This window comes from Amblyomma americanum, chromosome 4 (genome assembly GCF_052857255.1).
Source record: "Amblyomma americanum isolate KBUSLIRL-KWMA chromosome 4, ASM5285725v1, whole genome shotgun sequence".
Taxonomy (NCBI): domain Eukaryota; kingdom Metazoa; phylum Arthropoda; class Arachnida; order Ixodida; family Ixodidae; genus Amblyomma; species Amblyomma americanum.
The window spans coordinates 63,170,895-63,189,077 of NC_135500.1; the positions used below are offsets into that span (position 1 = coordinate 63,170,895).

Sequence of the window (18,183 nt, forward strand, 5' to 3'; positions counted from 1 at the left end):
AAGACCATTAGCTCTTACTCACCACGTTTCTCGATTTCTTGGGGACTGCTACCACCTCCCGTCCGGGGAATCCAAGATGGCGGCCCCCATATTAAATCGATATAGCAACCTAATTAAAGATTGGTTAGCGACGTCATTAGTATATCGAATTAGTGATTGATTGGCGATGTGACTGATTTTGTGACGTCACAATTAACTAGTCACGTGACTATGTTTAATCTCATAACTCAGTAATTATTCAGGTCATCACAAACGAATTCGATATTTGGAATCCTCTAGAAGATCAGAACACGTTAGGCACGAATATTAACTAATAAAGTTAGTATTTACTTACACTTAGGCTTAAATATATTTGCCTATAATTACCTATGATGGCATTATCTAACTTATGGCATATTCATAACGGGCTCGATGAGTAGAACATGTCAGACGCTAATATCGCATAATTAGGTTAATATTGCGTCAGCCATCGTGGTGTGCGGGGTGCATGTTCTTCGGTAGGAGTTTAATCAAAGGAGCTTTCCTGATGTGCGTGGGTAACTGCGTTTTCGCGTCCCTCTCTGGGAGCTGTTCGCACATCTTTTGTCTGTGTGGGATGGCCCTTCCCGCGCTCGTACGAGTTAGTCGTCAGAGCTGGGAAACGAGGTGCGCCTCGCACCGCTCCGGGAGTGTGTTGTGAACCTCGAACGTCAGCAACCTTTCTGTGTATGTACGGTGCGGGAGATCAAGGGCCGCCTTGTAGGCCTGCCGGACAGCAGCTTCGACCTTGTTTCTTTCCGCGAGCTGCAGTTGCAGGTAAAGGAGAGAGTAGACGACCCTGCTCAGCATGAAAGCCTGCACAAGTCGTCATCACCTGGGTCCCAGGGCATGCAGGTATCGATGGCAATATTGGGGCAGATGCCCTAGCTCGAGCTTACACCAATCGAGCGGGGCGCACTGACTCTACTCTCTACCTCTCTCAGCCCACTTTTCAACCCGCCTAGAGACCCTCCGCCTAAATAGGCGTCTCTACACACCGCCACATAAGAAGCTTTCCCCGGAGGACTCCTACCACCTTAGACGCATCCAAACACTTACTTTCCCCAATCTTCACCACCTACTCCGCATTCACCCAACATTATACGGAGATACATGTCCTTGGTGTGGCGAAATTCCCACATTCACGCACATTACATGGACAGGCTCAGCTAAACCGAACCACTTAAAGCCGCACAACGCGGCGCTGGAGCAGTGGGATGTGACACTGGCCAGCGGCACCCTCGAAGACCAGGAGACGCTAGTCGCCATCGCCAAAAGCATCGGCGGAAGCCACTGGAGTCTTTGACTGAGAACCCCACCCACAATCCGCTCCGGTGTTTTTTACAATTAAATGTTTATTCTTTTTCTCTCGACATAGATCTTTCTCTTCCATGCCTCGTCTTTTATTGGAGATCCGTCTAATTAGCCGCACAGTCTGATTGGCCGTGGCCGTGAGTCTGTTGATTGTTTCGGTGTTTTTGCGATTGTTCAGTATGTACATGCCCAGTATGCGTATAATTTGGACCTCCTTGACCGGAAGCCTTTGCACATATAGATTCAGAGGGGTCGGCAGGGTCAGGTTTGCGTTTCTACCAAGTGGCTTGGCCCTAAAGACCAGCAGTTCCGATTTCGAGTGCGAGCATTCAAGGCGCGCTCCCTACGCGTAAGTTTCAATTATGTTAATCGCCTGCTGCAGGGTATCCTTTATTTGGCCATAATTCCCAGTGGCTACCCACAGGGTGATGTCGTCCGTGTATAAGGTGTGCTGCAGACCGGCAAGGCGGCGAGTTTGGGGGTAGTATAATTAGTGCATGGTTAAAGTGGAAAGGCGAGAGCACCGAGCCTTGTGGCGTGCCTCGGCTTCCCAGAGGAATGGGCTCCGATTTGAGGCCAATTTTAGTATGTGTGCTTTCGAAGTACAATATATGAGACAGATACTGCGCCATTTCCTTTTAACAAAAACGAATTAATATTAATATTATTTGAGGCCACCAAATCCAAGCTCTGCGGTCAGCTCGGAAAAGAAAGATCGGACGTAATTAAATGTCCGTTCTCCCGGGTCTATTTTAGAGAGGTTCGTGAGGATGGCCTCATGCGAGACGTAGTCGAAGGCCTTGTTCAGGTCTATCCCGAGCACTGCCTTCGTTCCGGTCCCCCGTGGAGGGTCCAGCACGTCCTTCTTAAGCTGGAGCATCAAGTCCTTCATGGACAGGCTAGCCCTAAAGCCAATCATTGTGGGAGCAAGTAGGTCGCGGTCTTCTGCGTAAATTTGCAATCGGTTAAGGATGGCATGCTCCATGAGTTTTCCTGCGCAAGACGTGAGGGAGATTGGCCTCAGATTCTCGATCGAAAGTTTCTTTCCCGGTTTGGGGATGAGGTCACCCGTGCATGCCTCCATTCCTGGGGGATCTCGCCTTCCCTCCAGTAGTTGTTCATTAGGTCTGTCAGAGCTGCGACAGACTTGGCGGTCTAGGTTTCTGAGCGTATTGTTCGACACTCCGTCCGGTCCCACCGCAGAGGTTGTACGGAACTGACTCAGAGCCAACAAAACCTCGGCATCTACTATGTCTGCGTCCAGGGTCACCTTAAGGAGGCCCTCGTATGCGTGTAGAAGGTCTGTATGCGACCTGTTCAGGTAGCGTTTCTGCAGTTCGGCGAGTAACTCTGAGTCTGTGCCCTGATATAGGTGAATTAGTCTCGTGAGTTGGTCGCGTTGTGTGCATTTTGTGTGTGTTCGGTCGAGCAGGAGGCGGAGCAAGAGCCATATCTCTTTACATCCCATCTTCCCATTCATATTATCACAAATTTGGCCCCATTCTTTTTTTTGCCGTTCTAGTGAGTATGATTCGATTTGGCGCTCGAGTAGCGCCATACGCTTGCATAAGTTAAAATTAATATTAATAACTGCTTTTTTGGGAAGGAAATGGCACCGTATCTGTCTAACATATCGGCGGACACCTGAACCGCGCCGTAAGGGAAGGGATAAAGGAGGGAGTAAAAGAAGAAACAAAGAAAGAGATGCCGCAGTGGAGGGCTCCGGAATAAATTCGACCACCTGGGGATCTTCAACGTGCACTGACATCGCACAGCACACGGGCGCCTTAGCGTTTTGCCTCCATAAAAACACAGCCACCGCGGTCGGGCTCGAACCCGGGAACTCCGGATCAGTAGCCGAGCGCGCTAACCATTGAGCCACCACGGCTAGTTAAGAGAAAATTGCAAATCGGTTTTGGGGGAAAGGAAAACGCGCACTGTCTCACATATCGGCGGACACCTGAACCGCGCCGTAAGGGAAGGGATAAAGGAGAAAGTGAAAGAAGAAAGGAAGAAAAAGGTGCCGCAGTGGAGGGCTCCGGAATAATTTCGACCACCTGGGGATTAATGTGCACTGACATCGCACAGCACACGGGCGTCTTAGCGTCTTGCCTCCATAAAAACGCAGCCACCGTGGTCGGGTTCGAACCCGGGAACTCCGGATCAGTAGCCGAGCGCCCAAACCACTGAGGCACCGCGGCGAGTTGAGTGAGAATTAATAATAATTGGTTTTGGGGGAAAGGAAATGGCGCAGTATCTGTCTTATATCGTTGGACACCTGAACCGCGCCGTAAGGGAAGGGATAAAGGAGGGAGTGAAAGAAGAAAGGAAGAAGAGGTGCCGTAGTGGAGGGCTCCGGAATAATTTCGACCACCTGGGGATCTTTAACATGCACTGACATCGCTCAGCACACGGGCGCCTTAGCGTTTTTCCTCCATAAAAACGCAGCCGCCGCGGTCGGGTTCAAACCCGGGAACTCCGGATCAGTAGTCGAGCGCCCTAACCACTGAGCCACCGCGGCGGGTGAGTGAAAATTGCAAATTGGTTTTTGGGGGAAGGAAAAGGCGCACTGTCTCACATATTGGCGGACACCTGAACCGCGCAGTAAGGAATGGGATAAAGGAAGGAGTGAAAGTAGAAAGGAAGACAGAGGTGCCATAGTGGAGGGCTCCGGAATAATTTCGACCACCTAGTGATCTTTAACGTGCACTGGCATCGCACAGCACACGGACGCCTTTTGCGTTTCGCCTCCATCCAAACGCGGCCGCCGCGGTAGGGTTCGAACCCGGGAACTCCCGATCAGTAGCCGAGCGCCCAACCCACTTTCATGACCTGCTCATGCGATGCCGGCACACTTTCCCGCTTGACCGAAGGTGAAGGTCAAAGGTCAAAAGTCAAGGTCGAAAGCCAAAGTCGAGATGGTGTAACAGCCGCTGGTATCGATGCTGTAACTGACTTCATGTGTCGAACCTGACTACCACCAGTTATACTCATTGTTGGACCTCTAGCTACATTTAAGGTCAAACTTGCCGCCCCGGATGGCTTGAAAACTGGCGTAGTGATGCTTTTCGCTTAAAAAAAGGGTGACAACAAGCGGCTTTAAGACGCACACAGCAAGCCGAGCCTCGCCATTTCAAACAATCATATACATGTCGTTAATTTATATACGTATGCGCACCACTGGCCGACCTCAATGTAGCCCTAGTTTTCCACACAATATTAAGGCGAAAGTCTTTAATGGCGCATGCTCGCTGCCACGATCGTGTCTGTCCATCCGCAATGCTTTCTGACTCAAACAACTCGAAAAGTAAAAAAGGTAGGAGAAAAAAACAACCGCATTAGATAGAAGAGGAAAAATGAAACCTGGGAACAAAGTTTGATGATTTTAGAGCAATTACTAAATTAATTATAGCGAAAATGTCAAAATTGCGTCAAAATAACGCGGACGTCGATATAGCCACGGGAAGCTTGTGACGTCACATCCACCAGAAATCGTCACATAAAGTGCAACAACTCGGGAACTAATAAGGATAGGAGAAAAAGAATGGTCGCCACGTAAAGAGCAGAAAAAAATGAACTTGGAAGCCAAGTTTGATGTGTGTAGAGTGAGCGTCAACAAGAGTTAGAGTCAAGTGGTTCAGTCGAAAAATAAAAAACCCAACACAAGATTAGAAGCTCAACAGCAACGTCAAAAAGAGTAAGCGTCAAGTGGTTTAGTTGAAAAAAAAATTGGATGTGGTTTAGCTCTGGTTAACCCTAGTTGAATTGCGAAAGCTTCGTTTCCTCGGCACGTCTTCTACGCGGCGTCTCATTCCGATGCTCTCGAGAACTCAAACCGGTCTCTTCTGCGGTTGAAGAGTCACTCCGGGATGTGGCAGGACTTCTAGCCACATCATCGTTACGACGCTTCTCTAGTCGTGCGTTGCGTTCGTCTGGCGTCTCTTGAGCGCGTTGTCTATTCCTCGCTTCGTTCTGTCGTTGTTGCGTCTCTTTCGCGCTCCCCATAACGACTGCAATACACTGATGCTGCTGCTGTAGCTGTTAGGAAAAAAGAGAAAAAGTGCACGGGCCTGTCTACTGGCTTAAGCCGAACGACGCTCGCTGCCGCGTGCTGAAAGTAGGAGTGTTAAAGGATAGGAGAGCAAAGATGGAAAGAAAAGCCGCGCGCTAATATGCCCCGGGCTACAATACACTTAGGCGGAGCGCATATTTATATATATATATATATATATATATATATATATATATATATATATATATATATATATATATATATATATATATATATATATATATATATATATATATATATATATATATATATATATCTTTTCCCTCTACCCCAGAGGAGCACATCTGGGGCCGTATTATTTAACTGTCATAAGTTCTGTCAAAATTTATTGACAGTGAAGTCAAACTGACGAAACGATGAGACATCACCACTTGACGCAACGAGCAATCAGCCATTTACAGCAGGACGGGGCCCCGAGGGCATTTTTTTTTCAGGGTGAGGGATCTGCTAATTTTTTGTAAAAAAAAATAAGAAATAAGCAACGATCAAAATTACTTGTATTTTATGTTGCCAAAACATACTGTTTAAAGTTGGAAAATATGAAGCAAAACAAAAAGCGTTTTGATGTTGTGCTATTAAATTGGCTGGTGGGTAACTTTTGCTGCCGTGGGGATGCGCTGACGGCGGTAAAACGTCAAGCCGCTTTGCACGAAAGCAGCCGATTCCACGCCGTGTCATTGTTTGCTAGCGGCGTCTGAAATCAAGCTACTGTGCGGTTGACCTAAATGCGCAGAAAAATTTCAACGAATGCAGTGAAGGCTACGTGCCTACCGAGCGTACTTGCAAGAAGCGCTTCGTACGAAATCGACGAGGGCAACTTTTTGAACTCGTGTTGTTCGGCTCTTTCAATGGAGGGCAAAAATGCAAAAAGATGAGGTTTTGCAGTATGTTATGTGTGGTTGTCTGTTTCTTTTCCCTTCGGAAACAGAAGACGATCTCGAAGTGCGATTTGAGCTGGGAAAAATAAAGTGCTTTGCCAGCATAAGAGTGTTTTATTTATGTGACACAGAGGTGACCGCGGAAACCCGCCCCTTCTGCGCACTAAATTAGCAGATTGCCTCCAACACCTGCCGCACGCATTTGCTTACCAGCGGTTGTGCGATGCCGACTTGCGTCTCGTAACCAACGGCAGCTTGAAAGCCGCCGGTAGTAAAGAACCGCAATGCACAAAGCATCTGCCACCGCACTGACAGCGCGCTCGCACGCAAACCTCCCAGTTAATCGGCGAGTTCGTCGCATAGTAACTCTACAGTCTGCTTCTCCAGTCGAAAAAAATGCATCGAAATAGCTTGCCCGGCAAGTCAAACATAATCAAACGTGTCTTCGAGCCCTGTCCTTCGCCGTTGCTCGCGCCAGCACAGCCGCCTCAGTCGTACGGCCGCTTACACCGCCGCCATTTTCTGTCAAAAACACAACGGTCAAATCTACCGCCTCGAGACTGACAAACTGTCAGCGCCTGCATAATTAGGTGTTCGACGTCACCATTTCAGCCACATCTGTGACGCAACCTGCAGCCACCCATGACGCAAAAAGCAAAATGACCGCCGGCCACGACCGACCAATAGGATCGAGGATAATTGACTCCTTTTTGACAAGTTTTTGAAAACTTTTCTAATTGACAGTTACGCAATCCGTCCCCTGGTGGGGCGATCAGCGACTGCAGCACAATGCCAGCGCCGCCATTCCTGGGTGGAGACAACTTAAGCGACGCTGCCATGTTGAATCACAACTGGCGCCTCCCATGTACCGCGAAATGCTCGACTGGTAGCCCAGTGTAGCTCTCGCTGGAAAAGGCCGTCCAGGTTGAAGCATTTTGAAGCGCGCCGTGAGCATGAACAGCGCCGTTACATACGCTAGCGCCACTGATCCCGTGCGATTCAATATGGCGGCGCCGCTGAAGTGGTCTCCACCCCGGCGCTGGCATTGAGGCACCCTAGGAGCAGCGTTGACGGCGGCGCCATCTGCTGAAGCGCGGCTGCGACGTTGCTAGGCAACGGCGGCTCAAGGTCGTTCGTCGGCCACGGCATACGGCATCGGCTGAAGTGTGCGACGAGCCGATAAGGCTCGCTGGCTGGCGTATTAAAGCTTTCGCTTTAAAATCATACCAATGCTTCCTCTTTAATGATAATTCACAGTGGAAACAATAGTAACAGCCAAAGTCGCGCTCTAAGGCTTTCTCCTCACGCAGTTTGGAGAGTTCAAAGTGTCCTTCGAAATTTTCATGCCAAAACTGTGCTCAACCGTTTGTCGTACAGCGGTCTGGGAGGTGCCATTCGATTGCTTATTGCTAGTCAAGCTGGTATCTAGGTTGCGACTGAGATTCGGACTGATGGCATAAGAACAATTAGTTGTATGCACACCTAGACTCAAGATGCGGTAGAGGTGTCCGTCGAGACGTGTTACCGCACATTTCCTTTCCTCAACGCCTAATATTTTTATGTGTGACTGTTCGTCGTACACAGTTGCGGGCGGTGTCACACGATTTCACGTTGCATATCAGCATACATAAGTTTCACTAGGACATTCGTGGATTCAGCGTTTGTGGAATCTTTTCGAAGGCGCGTCGTCGTTTCATTTCTCAAATCGCCACCTGCGTCGTGGTCGAACGCTCACAATGACTAATGTTTTAGCCTTCACAGCACGTAAGCAGTCTTAAGTGTCCTCTGAATTTTTTGTGTGCTCAACAATGTGAAGGAAAACGGCGATCCTATCAAGGCGCTGCCGTACTATTCCAAGAGGTGTTGAGGACTGCGTACATCACTGCGTTTCAATTTTTCACCAGATACAGCTGAATTTCACGTTGCATTGCTGTAGCGTAGGATACATCGATGCACGTGCACTGCCTGCTTAAGCGGCGCGCGCACATTGAGATCCATGTATTCGGCAAAGAATGCGAGCTTATCGACCGTGAAGCTCGCATTCCTTGCCGGAATAGTTTCGTCTGGCCGTAGATGTTTATTGCGACCACCTAGGGATTATTATTGCGAAAGCAATACTGCTCGCACTTTCGGCCCATCGGTGGTCGTGGCGCCTCCTTACACAGCTGCGCGTCACGTGACCGTGTGACGTCACGCCAGACCGAGAGACGTGCCACCTATTTCTGAAGTTCTGTCAGGATTGCCTCCTGTTTGACATTGCGAACCTACAATTGGCAGAACCTACAACTATATAAAGATCTTCCCTGACAGACAGGACGGCAAAGATACGATACCAAGATTTGGAATCGGAAGAAATAGAGCTGGGAAACAGAGGTACCCCACAAGGATCGGTACTCTCCCCACTCCTCTTCAATATGGCAATGAGGGGTCTCCGAGCTAAACTTTGGAGAATAAAAAACCTAAATTTAAGCATGTATGCTGACGACATGAACGTCTGGATAAACAAAGGTAGCGACGCAGAAATAGAGAACAAGCTGCAAACGGCTGCAGATACAGTGGTAGAGTACGTAGCAGCTAGGGGGCTTGCCTGCTCACCAGAAAAAATCAGAACTCTTAATGTACAACCCCAAATCATTAAGGCTGAAACAAGACAGCGATCTCAACATCATGGTCGGAAACAAACCAGTACCCAAAGTAGACAAAATAATAATATTAGGTCTTTTCATTCCAAGTAACGAATACAACGACGAAACCATAAAGAAATTGGAAGGCTACGCAGCACAGATGACTGGGATATTCAGAAGAATAGCCCTCAAGAGAAGAGGGCTAAAGGAAAGGAGCTTAGTTAAGCTCGTACAAGCGTACGTCATCGGCCGACTCAGCTACGCTACACCATATCTAAACATCCGGGCCTCAGAAAGAGATAAATTGGACTCAATAATCAGGAGATGCTACAAACGAGCACTCGGAATACCCATAAGCACCTCCATCGAAAGACTCCTAGCAATTGGAATCCATAATACATGGAAAGAAATAGCCGAAGCAGTAAGGACCGCCCAGCAGGAAAGACTCAGCCAAACATACACAGGCAGGGCCATTCTAAGCATGGTGGGACTGCAGACGGACAGAGGCATGCAAAAGAAACACGATATTCTAAGAAAAATCAGGGAACAGCTGAGGATTGACCGGCTTCCCAAGAACATGCATCCCACCTTCAATAAGGAAAGGAGGGAAAAAAGAGCTGAAGCACTAGTCAAACGCTTCAGCGAAGCAAACAGCGAGACAGTGGCATACACAGATGCGGCGAGCGGCAAACTGGGAGCAGCAGTAGTTTCGGTAGTAGATGGCCAAGGTAAAGCAATCTCGGCAGCAACAATAGGCAGCCGCAATCCAGAGGTAGCGGAAGAAGTAGCAATAGCGCTTGCTTGCGTAGGCACCAAGGCAAGTTACATAATAAGCGACAGCAAAACAGCCATCTACAATTACGGAAGGGGCAGAGTAGCACCAGAAGCGGTGCGAATACTAGTTGGAAGGAAAATTGATAGGAGAATTAGCCTCATATGGGCACCAGCTCACACGTCAGTTCCAGGCAACGAGGCGGCGCACCTCTTAGCCCGAGATCTCTACCTCCGGGCAAGAGCAGAGCCGCCCGATTGCAAGGAGCTTGACGAGAGACTACAGGCATACACGGAGATAATAGAAAACTACAGATTACAGCGAAGAACTGTCCCTCCACCAGACAAAGAGCTCGGAAACAGAGAGGCAACAACTTGGCGCAGATTACAAGCAGGAAACTACATAAATCCGGTATGGGCATCACATGTCCTGAAAGACTGTGACATAGACGATAAATGTAAGTAATGCGGGGAGAGGGGGACCCTCGACCACATAATCTGGCAATGCACACACTCCCCAGGGGTCAATGAAGGAATAAATAGTAGAGAAGCCTGGGAAACCCTTCTGCAAAGCGCGGACCCCGCCATGAAGAGGAAAGCCATCCATCTGGCGGTAGAGGCCGCGAAGAGCCAGCAACTCTTTGCCTCCATCTAGTCGCGGAGGCCCCGGCCCCTGCCCCTAGGCCTGCGCGCCATGGGTAGGGAGTAGGGGGTCTCCATTTCTGATGGAAATAAAAGTTTTTGGAATGGAATGGAATGGAGACGGGGCCATAAGTTTAACAAAGGGCAACCATGTCAACACCATCAGCCGAACCAAGGCGCAGCCAAGGGTATTGCCTTCGCAATCTTCAAGGCTTAACCAAGCTAAGCCTCCAGCCAATTTTTTAACGTGCGCTGACATTGCACAGCACACGGGCACCTTTTGCGTTTCGCCTCCATCGAAACGCGGCGGGCGAGTTTCTATGGAGGCGAAACGCAAAAGGCGTCCGTGTGCTGTGCGATCTCAGCGCACGTTAAATAATCCAATACCAGGTGGTCGAAATTAATCCGAAGCCCTCATCTACAGCACTTCTTTCTCTCTTCTTTCACTTCCTCCTTTATACCTTCCCTTACGGCGATGTTGCGGTGTCCACCGAGATGTGAGACAATTACTCCACCATTTCTTTTCCTCAAAAACCAAGTTTTTTTTCCTTGTCGAATTCGATTTGGTCTCCTCAATACACCAGACAAACTTTATTTTTGTCGGTGCACTTGCCCTCCTCAGTGCTGAGACTGTCTGCTCACATTTGCAGATTTGGAACGCTGCCTTACACATTGTCCAGTCCCCCGTCTATCCTTTCCCCCAGCACCAAAATTGCCCATCTGGCTCGCGTCCCGTGACCAGAACCTGCAACTCGACTTCGTCACTGTGGGCCAGGACCTGTCAAGCGTCTAACATGAGGGCCGTTTTAATAAACGTGTTACACCACAACCATGCTGGAGAAGATTATTTTCTGTTTCAGAGCTCGTTCTCAGCGGAGCGAAAGCTACAAGCGGGAGCCTATGCCGTCTACAAGTGCGCTGTTCTCAAACGCTCGACGCAGGTCTCCAAGCCATTTTCAGAGCGTTCTTATTCCCCTCCACTGCGAGAAAAATGGGAACCGGAGTCTCACGCTTCTTATTCTTCACACATAGGCGCAAAAACAAGCTCTCTCAGCACTGATGCGAACACGCATAGACCGCTCGGGCTACCACTTGTTCACCTGTGGGCGCACATGGAAAAGTTACTCCAGCGAACAATACGCGACATGCAAAGACAGGTTTCTGCCCCAACCGCACCCTCGGTATGGATTTAATTAAACACTACATATTTACCCTCCATAAAACCTACACAACAATGCATCACTAAATGCCGTCGGTGCCGACCAACGACTTTTGCACTTTTCCGCGTACGCACCAGACTGGATGATGTCCAGAAGCGTGGCGCCCATGCTGGTCTTGCGGCTTTTCAGCTTGTAGAAGACCTCCTTGGTGAGGTACTTCTTGAGCAGGGACTTGCAGTCATGGGCGCTCTCCAGCTTGGCGAAGCCCTGCTCCAACTTCAGCAGCGTCGCCTTGTCTGCCATGGCCTGGAGGTTGCTGGCCGACCGCAGGAACCGTAGCCGCGATATTGTTCACCGGCGCGCTTGTCGCGAGGCAAGGGGCTCCCGGTGGAAAGGTGACCACGCGTGCGAAAATAATGGGTCTGCACTGAAAAGCTTCGGAGCCGATGTGGTGGCAGAATGGAACGCTCGTCTGCTGGTAGTTAAGCAAGCTTGGCACAGCGGCGAACACAGTTGGACACGTGGTCTCGTGCGTGTAGGCGCGATCATAGTGGCGATGGCGCTCAAGGATAATCAAAAGAAGAAATGAACAGCGGTTGGGGCGAAGGCTCGTAAGGAAACAGAAACGAGGCTCCGGGTCGTGTGTCAGGCAAAAGACCCTTTATTTGACGAGGACACCGATATTTACATTCTTTAGTTACACAACACCTGTAAGCTAATTACAAGGTACACATCTACAAAGACAAGACTAGGCAGACGATTGAACTGAAACAAGAACCAAAACCAAATACACAATATATACTCCCTGCCTTGTGCAAAACAAAATATGGAAGGAACAAAGATCGACACAGAGCAGTTAACCTGGGACTAACAACGTGAAATGAAATTCGAAACTGAAAACACTTTCACTGAAAACCTACTCACTTTCTGCTCACCTCAGGACGTCCCCTGATTGCACTGTTTCTGGCCGTTCCCAGTAAATGTTTTCACGCAACTTCCTGTCGCATAAAAGACACTTGTAACAAAAAATATGTCCCTTTCAATAAAATCACGTCTATGGAATATGTTCGTGTCTCAACAGTCCCAATGCAAAAAAAAACTGAAACAATATAAACAATCCACTTTATATTGTTGCGGTCTTTTTCATTGTTGAAGACTCTCATTAAGTTGCCAGTTGTTTTGCTGTCTTGATGTCGGTTGCCTTGCAGGCGAACGCTCCTCTAATTTTCGCGCCGTTGAAGCTTCCCTCTGAACAAGTTCCATTATCGCGTCCATCTTCCTAGCGAGCGCTAAGATTTGTTCTAACCAGCTCAGTTTACAAACTCGGCAGTGTTGCGCGGGATTAAGGCGCTCGTCTACTGAGCCGGCGTACCAGTGTTCGAACCCGTCCGCGGCGGCCGCGTTTCGACGGAGGCGAAACACTAAAGGCTCCCGTGTGCTGTGCGATATCAGTGCACATTTAAGATCCCAAGGTGGTCGTTATCCCGGATACATCCACTACGGCGACTCTTTCTTATACGGGAGACAATTACTGCGTCATTTCCTTTCCTCAAAAACCAATTTTATTTTTTTCATTTGTTGCGTGCAGTCGCCGCTGCCTCGCGTCACGAGTGGCGCTGCAGTCAAACCAGGATTCGGCACTCAGCGTGTTGCTGGTGGCAACCAGGCTTAAAGTGTTTCACGCACAAGGCAGCGTTCCTTCGGCATCGCGTCAGCGTCTCGCCTACCGGCGTTGTCGCTCGGAGCCCGCGGAGGCCGCATCGGGGCCACCAAACACAAGAGAGCATACTAACTGGCGTCTCTAGTCGAAGGTGTGATGAGTTGGTGGTTGCAGCCCCTCAGTTGTCCACCCTCTATAGCTGATAGTATTCGTCGCCGACGGCAACCTACTGCGGGGCCAAGGAGGACCAAAACGACGAGGGGACAGAAGCAGCGCTCCTGTCTTCACGGATACGAGCCGTGCAGCGCGAGTTACTCCGAAAATCGCTGCCAATGCGTGGCGTGTCAATGGTCCCCACCAATCCCCACGTAGGGGGTACTTCGGCGCCGACGATGAAATGACCTCTCACCGGGTATCGGCGCCTCGCTGCAAGCACCGGAATTTCGCCTGGTGGTGGTAAACATTTATTTACTATGTACAAGGAGGTGTTTGGGCCTAGGCCCCATGGCCCAGGTCTCCTCAAATCTAGGTGGGGCTCCTATTCCGGAGCCCCAGTGACGTCTAGTGCCGCACGCGCCCTTTCGGCCAAGGTTCATTCGGACTGCGGGTCATGGCAGCTGATCAGCGCCGCCTCCTAGGCCTCCTTAGAAGGGTGGGAAATGAAGGAATGGGAAGGGTGGGGTTTGAAAGACAGGCCCAGACCATGTGGAAAACGTCTGAGAACATTGCTACGCACAGGCGGCAGCCACCATAAAATTCTGAATTGAAGTGTTTTAATACTGCTGTGATGACCCCCATAATGCGCAGGTCCACACGGGACGGAGAGGCAAAGAGACACCGTATGGCTCAGTTTAAACAAACAGGTATATTCAATAATTAGACATGATTAAGGTTATACATCAGAGGCTGGGGCGTCCGAGCTTACGTGCCGACGACTTCATGGGGGCGATGGAGTGGCTCCGGAGTTGGGCTCGAGCGGTTGCTGGCAGAAGCTGCACGCCGTCGGGCTTCGGCGCTGAAGGCCCTCTTGGCGAACGATGTCGTCCTGAGCGTGCTTGCAGTAGAATTTCAATAGTCGTCCGTTTCTTCGAGGATGGTTCACAAACCCTTCCTCTAGTGTCGTTCGGCTTGGAAGATGAACAGGAGGCGAGCTTGTAGATGATGACAGCAGAGCATAATTTTACAACAGAACAAACTTTGCACTTCTTTACTCATCGACTGGGCAGGTTAGTGCCTAAGTAGCATCACATTACATGCTAAGCATGGAGCCCCAGCTCAGACTGAACTGCATCCGTTTACATGCGCTTTTAAGCACTTGATTAACAAAGGACTAAGGGCGGTCATTTCCAGTGGCCCGCCCAAGGCATCAATTCTCCAATCCAAAATAACATGCGAGATGGGGACCACCCCTTGGGCTGGGCTTAGCCTCGACCCCAGAGTCTGTCAACAATACAAACTAAATAAACAACAAAAACGCCACCACTCTCTCTCAAGTGAGAGTACACACAGGCTCTCTCCTCGGAGCCAATTCACCAGCGCCTGTCCCTCCACATTCCCGGCGAGCACTGCCTGTCTGTCTGACAGGTGTCCGTCACGGCCCTTCTGGGAAGCTGTGGGTGCCTTCCCGGCGATAGCCCACGACAAAGGGGGGGGAGGGAAAGAATGTTGTCCCAGTGGCCCGGAAATTGGGGAGGATAAAGCCTGTTTCCCCGGGGCGGCGGCGGGTCCGGTTTTTCTGGTCGTCACTCAAAGAGCATGGCTGGGTAATTGATGATGCCGCTGTCACGGGTCTCCGTCTACGCCGCGCCGTCGAACGTGGATCCTCGTAGCATACACGGAATGTCACACTCGCTCACCCTCCAGAAGAATGTTCTCCGAACATTTGAGTCCACGCAGCTCCCCTTGTCTTTCTGAATCGCCTCGCACAGTGCGTCCGACAAAACACTTTTCGCTGCACTCAACACCACTGCACAACACCATATGCCTCCGCTGTCAATACTGGCGTCTCCAGGGGCAGCACTGATCTTCTTTTACAGATAAACATGAAACTCTCAGTTTCGGCTGAATTGGAGCTGGTCTTCGTCCCTTGGGTGTTTTTCTTTCGAGACAGGAATGACACTTCGCACAGTAGTCTCTAACATCCTGTCGCATGCCACTCCAAAAGTACAAACGCTCCACACGCCTGCGTGTCTTCGCTACGCCAAAATGACCGGCGCATGGCGCATCATGAAACGCGCGAAGAACCCTTTCTATCCACGACCGAGGTATGACGACTCTCTCCCAAGCGGTTTTCTCTGGTCTCCCTTTCCTGGTTGGCCTCGTGCGCCGACACAGGGTGCCGTCTTTGCCAATGAAATAACCTAGCTGTTCGGGGTGAGACGGTGCGTCCTCTAAGCTTTCGATTATTCGCTTCAGGTCCGGATCTTTGCACTGCTCTGTGCGTAATTCGGCGGGGTCGACTACGGGGACAAACTCATCTATAGCTGCCACGGCAGCTGTGCGGCTGAGTGCATCAGCATTCAGATGTGTCTTTCCTGACTTGTGCTCAACTTCAAAGCAGTATTCCTGCAGGTGTAGATTCCATCTAGCGAGTCGCGAGCTAGGGTCCCTGACACTCATCACCCATTTCAGAGGATGGCAGTCTGTGACTAGCTTGAATTTGCGGCCGTAAAGGTAGCATCTGAAGTGCTTTACTGCCCAGACAACGGCGAGGCACTCCCTTTCCGTAGCTCCGTACTTTTGCTCTGTGGGGCTCAGCTGTCGGCTAGCAAAAGCAACGGGATGTTCTTTGCCCTCGATAACCAGAGATAGCACGGCACCCACTGCGAACTTTGACGCATCTGTGGCCATAACGAAGGGCAAATTAAAATCCGGGTGGCGCAACAGCGGTGCACTCACTTAAACTTCACTTTACTCTCAACACTCGTTGCGACGTCTCAAAGAAGCTCCACGAACCCCGCTTCGCCCTCCGGGGCAAAACCAGTTTCGAACACAATCAACCTGCAAAGGTGGTTCGTGAGTAAATTGAGACGTCGCAACGAGTGTTGCGAGTAAAGTGAAGTTTAAATGAGTGCACCGCTGTTGCGCCACCCGGATTTTAATTTGCCCTTCGTTATGGCCACAGATGCGTCAAAGTTCGCAGTGGGTGCCGTGCTATCTCAGGTTATCGAGGGCAAAGAACATCCCGTTGCTTTTGCTAGCCGACAGCTGAGCCCCACAGAGCAAAAGTACGGAGCTACGGAAAGGGAGTGCCTCGCCGTTGTCTGGGCAGTAAAGCACTTCAGATGCTACCTTTACGGCCGCAAATTCAAGCTAGTCACAGACTGCCATCCTCTGAAATGGGTGATGAGTGTCAGGGACCCTAGCTCGCGACTCGCTAGATGGAATCTACACCTGCAGGAATACTGCTTTGAAGTTGAGCACAAGTCAGGAAAGACACATCTGAATGCTGATGCACTCAGCCGCACAGCTGCCGTGGCAGCTATAGATGAGTTTGTCCCCGTAGTCGACCCCGCCGAATTACGCACAGAGCAGTGCAAAGATCCGGACCTGAAGCGAATAATCGAAAGCTTAGAGGACGCACCGTCTCACCCCGAACAGCTAGGTTATTTCATTGGCAAAGACGGCACCCTGTGTCGGCGCACGAGGCCAACCAGGAAAGGGAGACCAGAGAAAACCGCTTGGGAGAGAGTCGTCATACCTCGGTCGTGGATAGAAAGGGTTCTTCGCGCGTTTCATGATGCGCCATGCGCCGGTCATTTTGGCGTAGCGAAGACACGCAGGCGTGTGGAGCGTTTGTACTTTTGGAGTGGCATGCGACAGGATGTTAGAGACTACTGTGCGAAGTGTCATTCCTGTCTCGAAAGAAAAACACCCAAGGGACGAAGACCAGCTCCAATTCAGCCGTTCCCTGAGGTTTCGGCTCCCTTCGAGCGGACAGGTATGGATATAATGGGCCCATTGCCCAAGACCACTTCCGGAAACAAGTACATTTTAGTATTTGTCGACCACCTTTCAAAATACGCGGAAGCGGTAGCACTCCCAGATCAGAAGGCTGACACGGTTGCAAGAGCATTTGTCGAACAGATCGTGCTCCGACATGGACCCCCGAGGCAACTCTTGACAGATCGGGGAACGAACTTCGTGTCGCAGCTAATGAGGAGAGTTTGCGAGCTGCTTAAGATCGCTAAGAAGCTCGCGTTTGAGCATTTTGACACTGAACCACGTCACGTGCGAGTACAGAGGTTCCGTGACGCCGAACAGATGGTAGGGGAGGACGTGCGAACGTTTGCGTCGCGGCTTCAGCGCTTAGCACGCGATACGTTAAGCAGGGAGGAGGAAGGAGACCAGCTAAGGAAGAAATACGCGGAGGATATACTTAAAGAGGAAATGACCGCTTTGTTCGTGGCTGGTCTGCAAGACCCCGTGCGCCGGTTCGTGCTCTCGCGCAAGCCGAGCAATTTCGACCAAGCCGTGGAGGCCGCATTGGATGAGGAACGAAATGAGGCGTTAACGACCGCCGCAGCGAGAGTACGCGTCATAGAGAGAGCGGTGCTCAACCCTGAGGTTGCTCTCTTGACAGAGCGGTTAGATCGCTTGGAACAGCTGCTAACTCAGCAGGTAGAACGCCAGGTTGAAGCGCGCGCTCAACAGCGCCCATTCGCTGGAAACCGGAGACCGCCACAAAGCTACAGGCGCGGTATGCGAGATGTTGAAGAAATCGTATGCTTCGCTTGCCAGGGTCGCGGACACATCGCCAGGTTCTGCCAAAACGTGCGCCGTGGGGAGCCACAAAGAGAAGCAGGCGAGACACGCCCTAAGCAAGCCGACAGCGGGGCTCCAGATACCGAGACAAAAAACTAGTTAGTCCTCCCCAGCCTGAGGAGCGTGGGGAGGGAGCAGTAGATGATGAGGTGGTGGTAGTTTGTGTGGCCGACGAGGCATGCCCTGTTGTGCGTTGCAAGTTAAATGGTTGCTGCATGGAATTGTTGATAGATACGGGGTCAAAGGTGACATTGCTTAAGGAGAGCAGTTTTAACACGCT

General features: G+C 50.4%; 1 protein-coding gene across 1 annotated transcript in view; it reads right to left on the reverse strand.

Moving 5' to 3' along the window:
- The window catches only part of LOC144127982 (arginine kinase-like), a 40,014-nt gene extending 28,009 nt beyond the window's left edge, over positions 1–12,005 (reverse strand). The window contains exon 1 of the mRNA XM_077661012.1: positions 11,614–12,005. Within this exon, the coding sequence (XP_077517138.1) occupies positions 11,614–11,782 (169 nt within the window). The 5' untranslated portion in view covers positions 11,783–12,005. The remainder of the gene's footprint in view (positions 1–11,613) is intronic.
- Between the last annotated feature and the right edge of the window lie 6,178 nt (positions 12,006–18,183).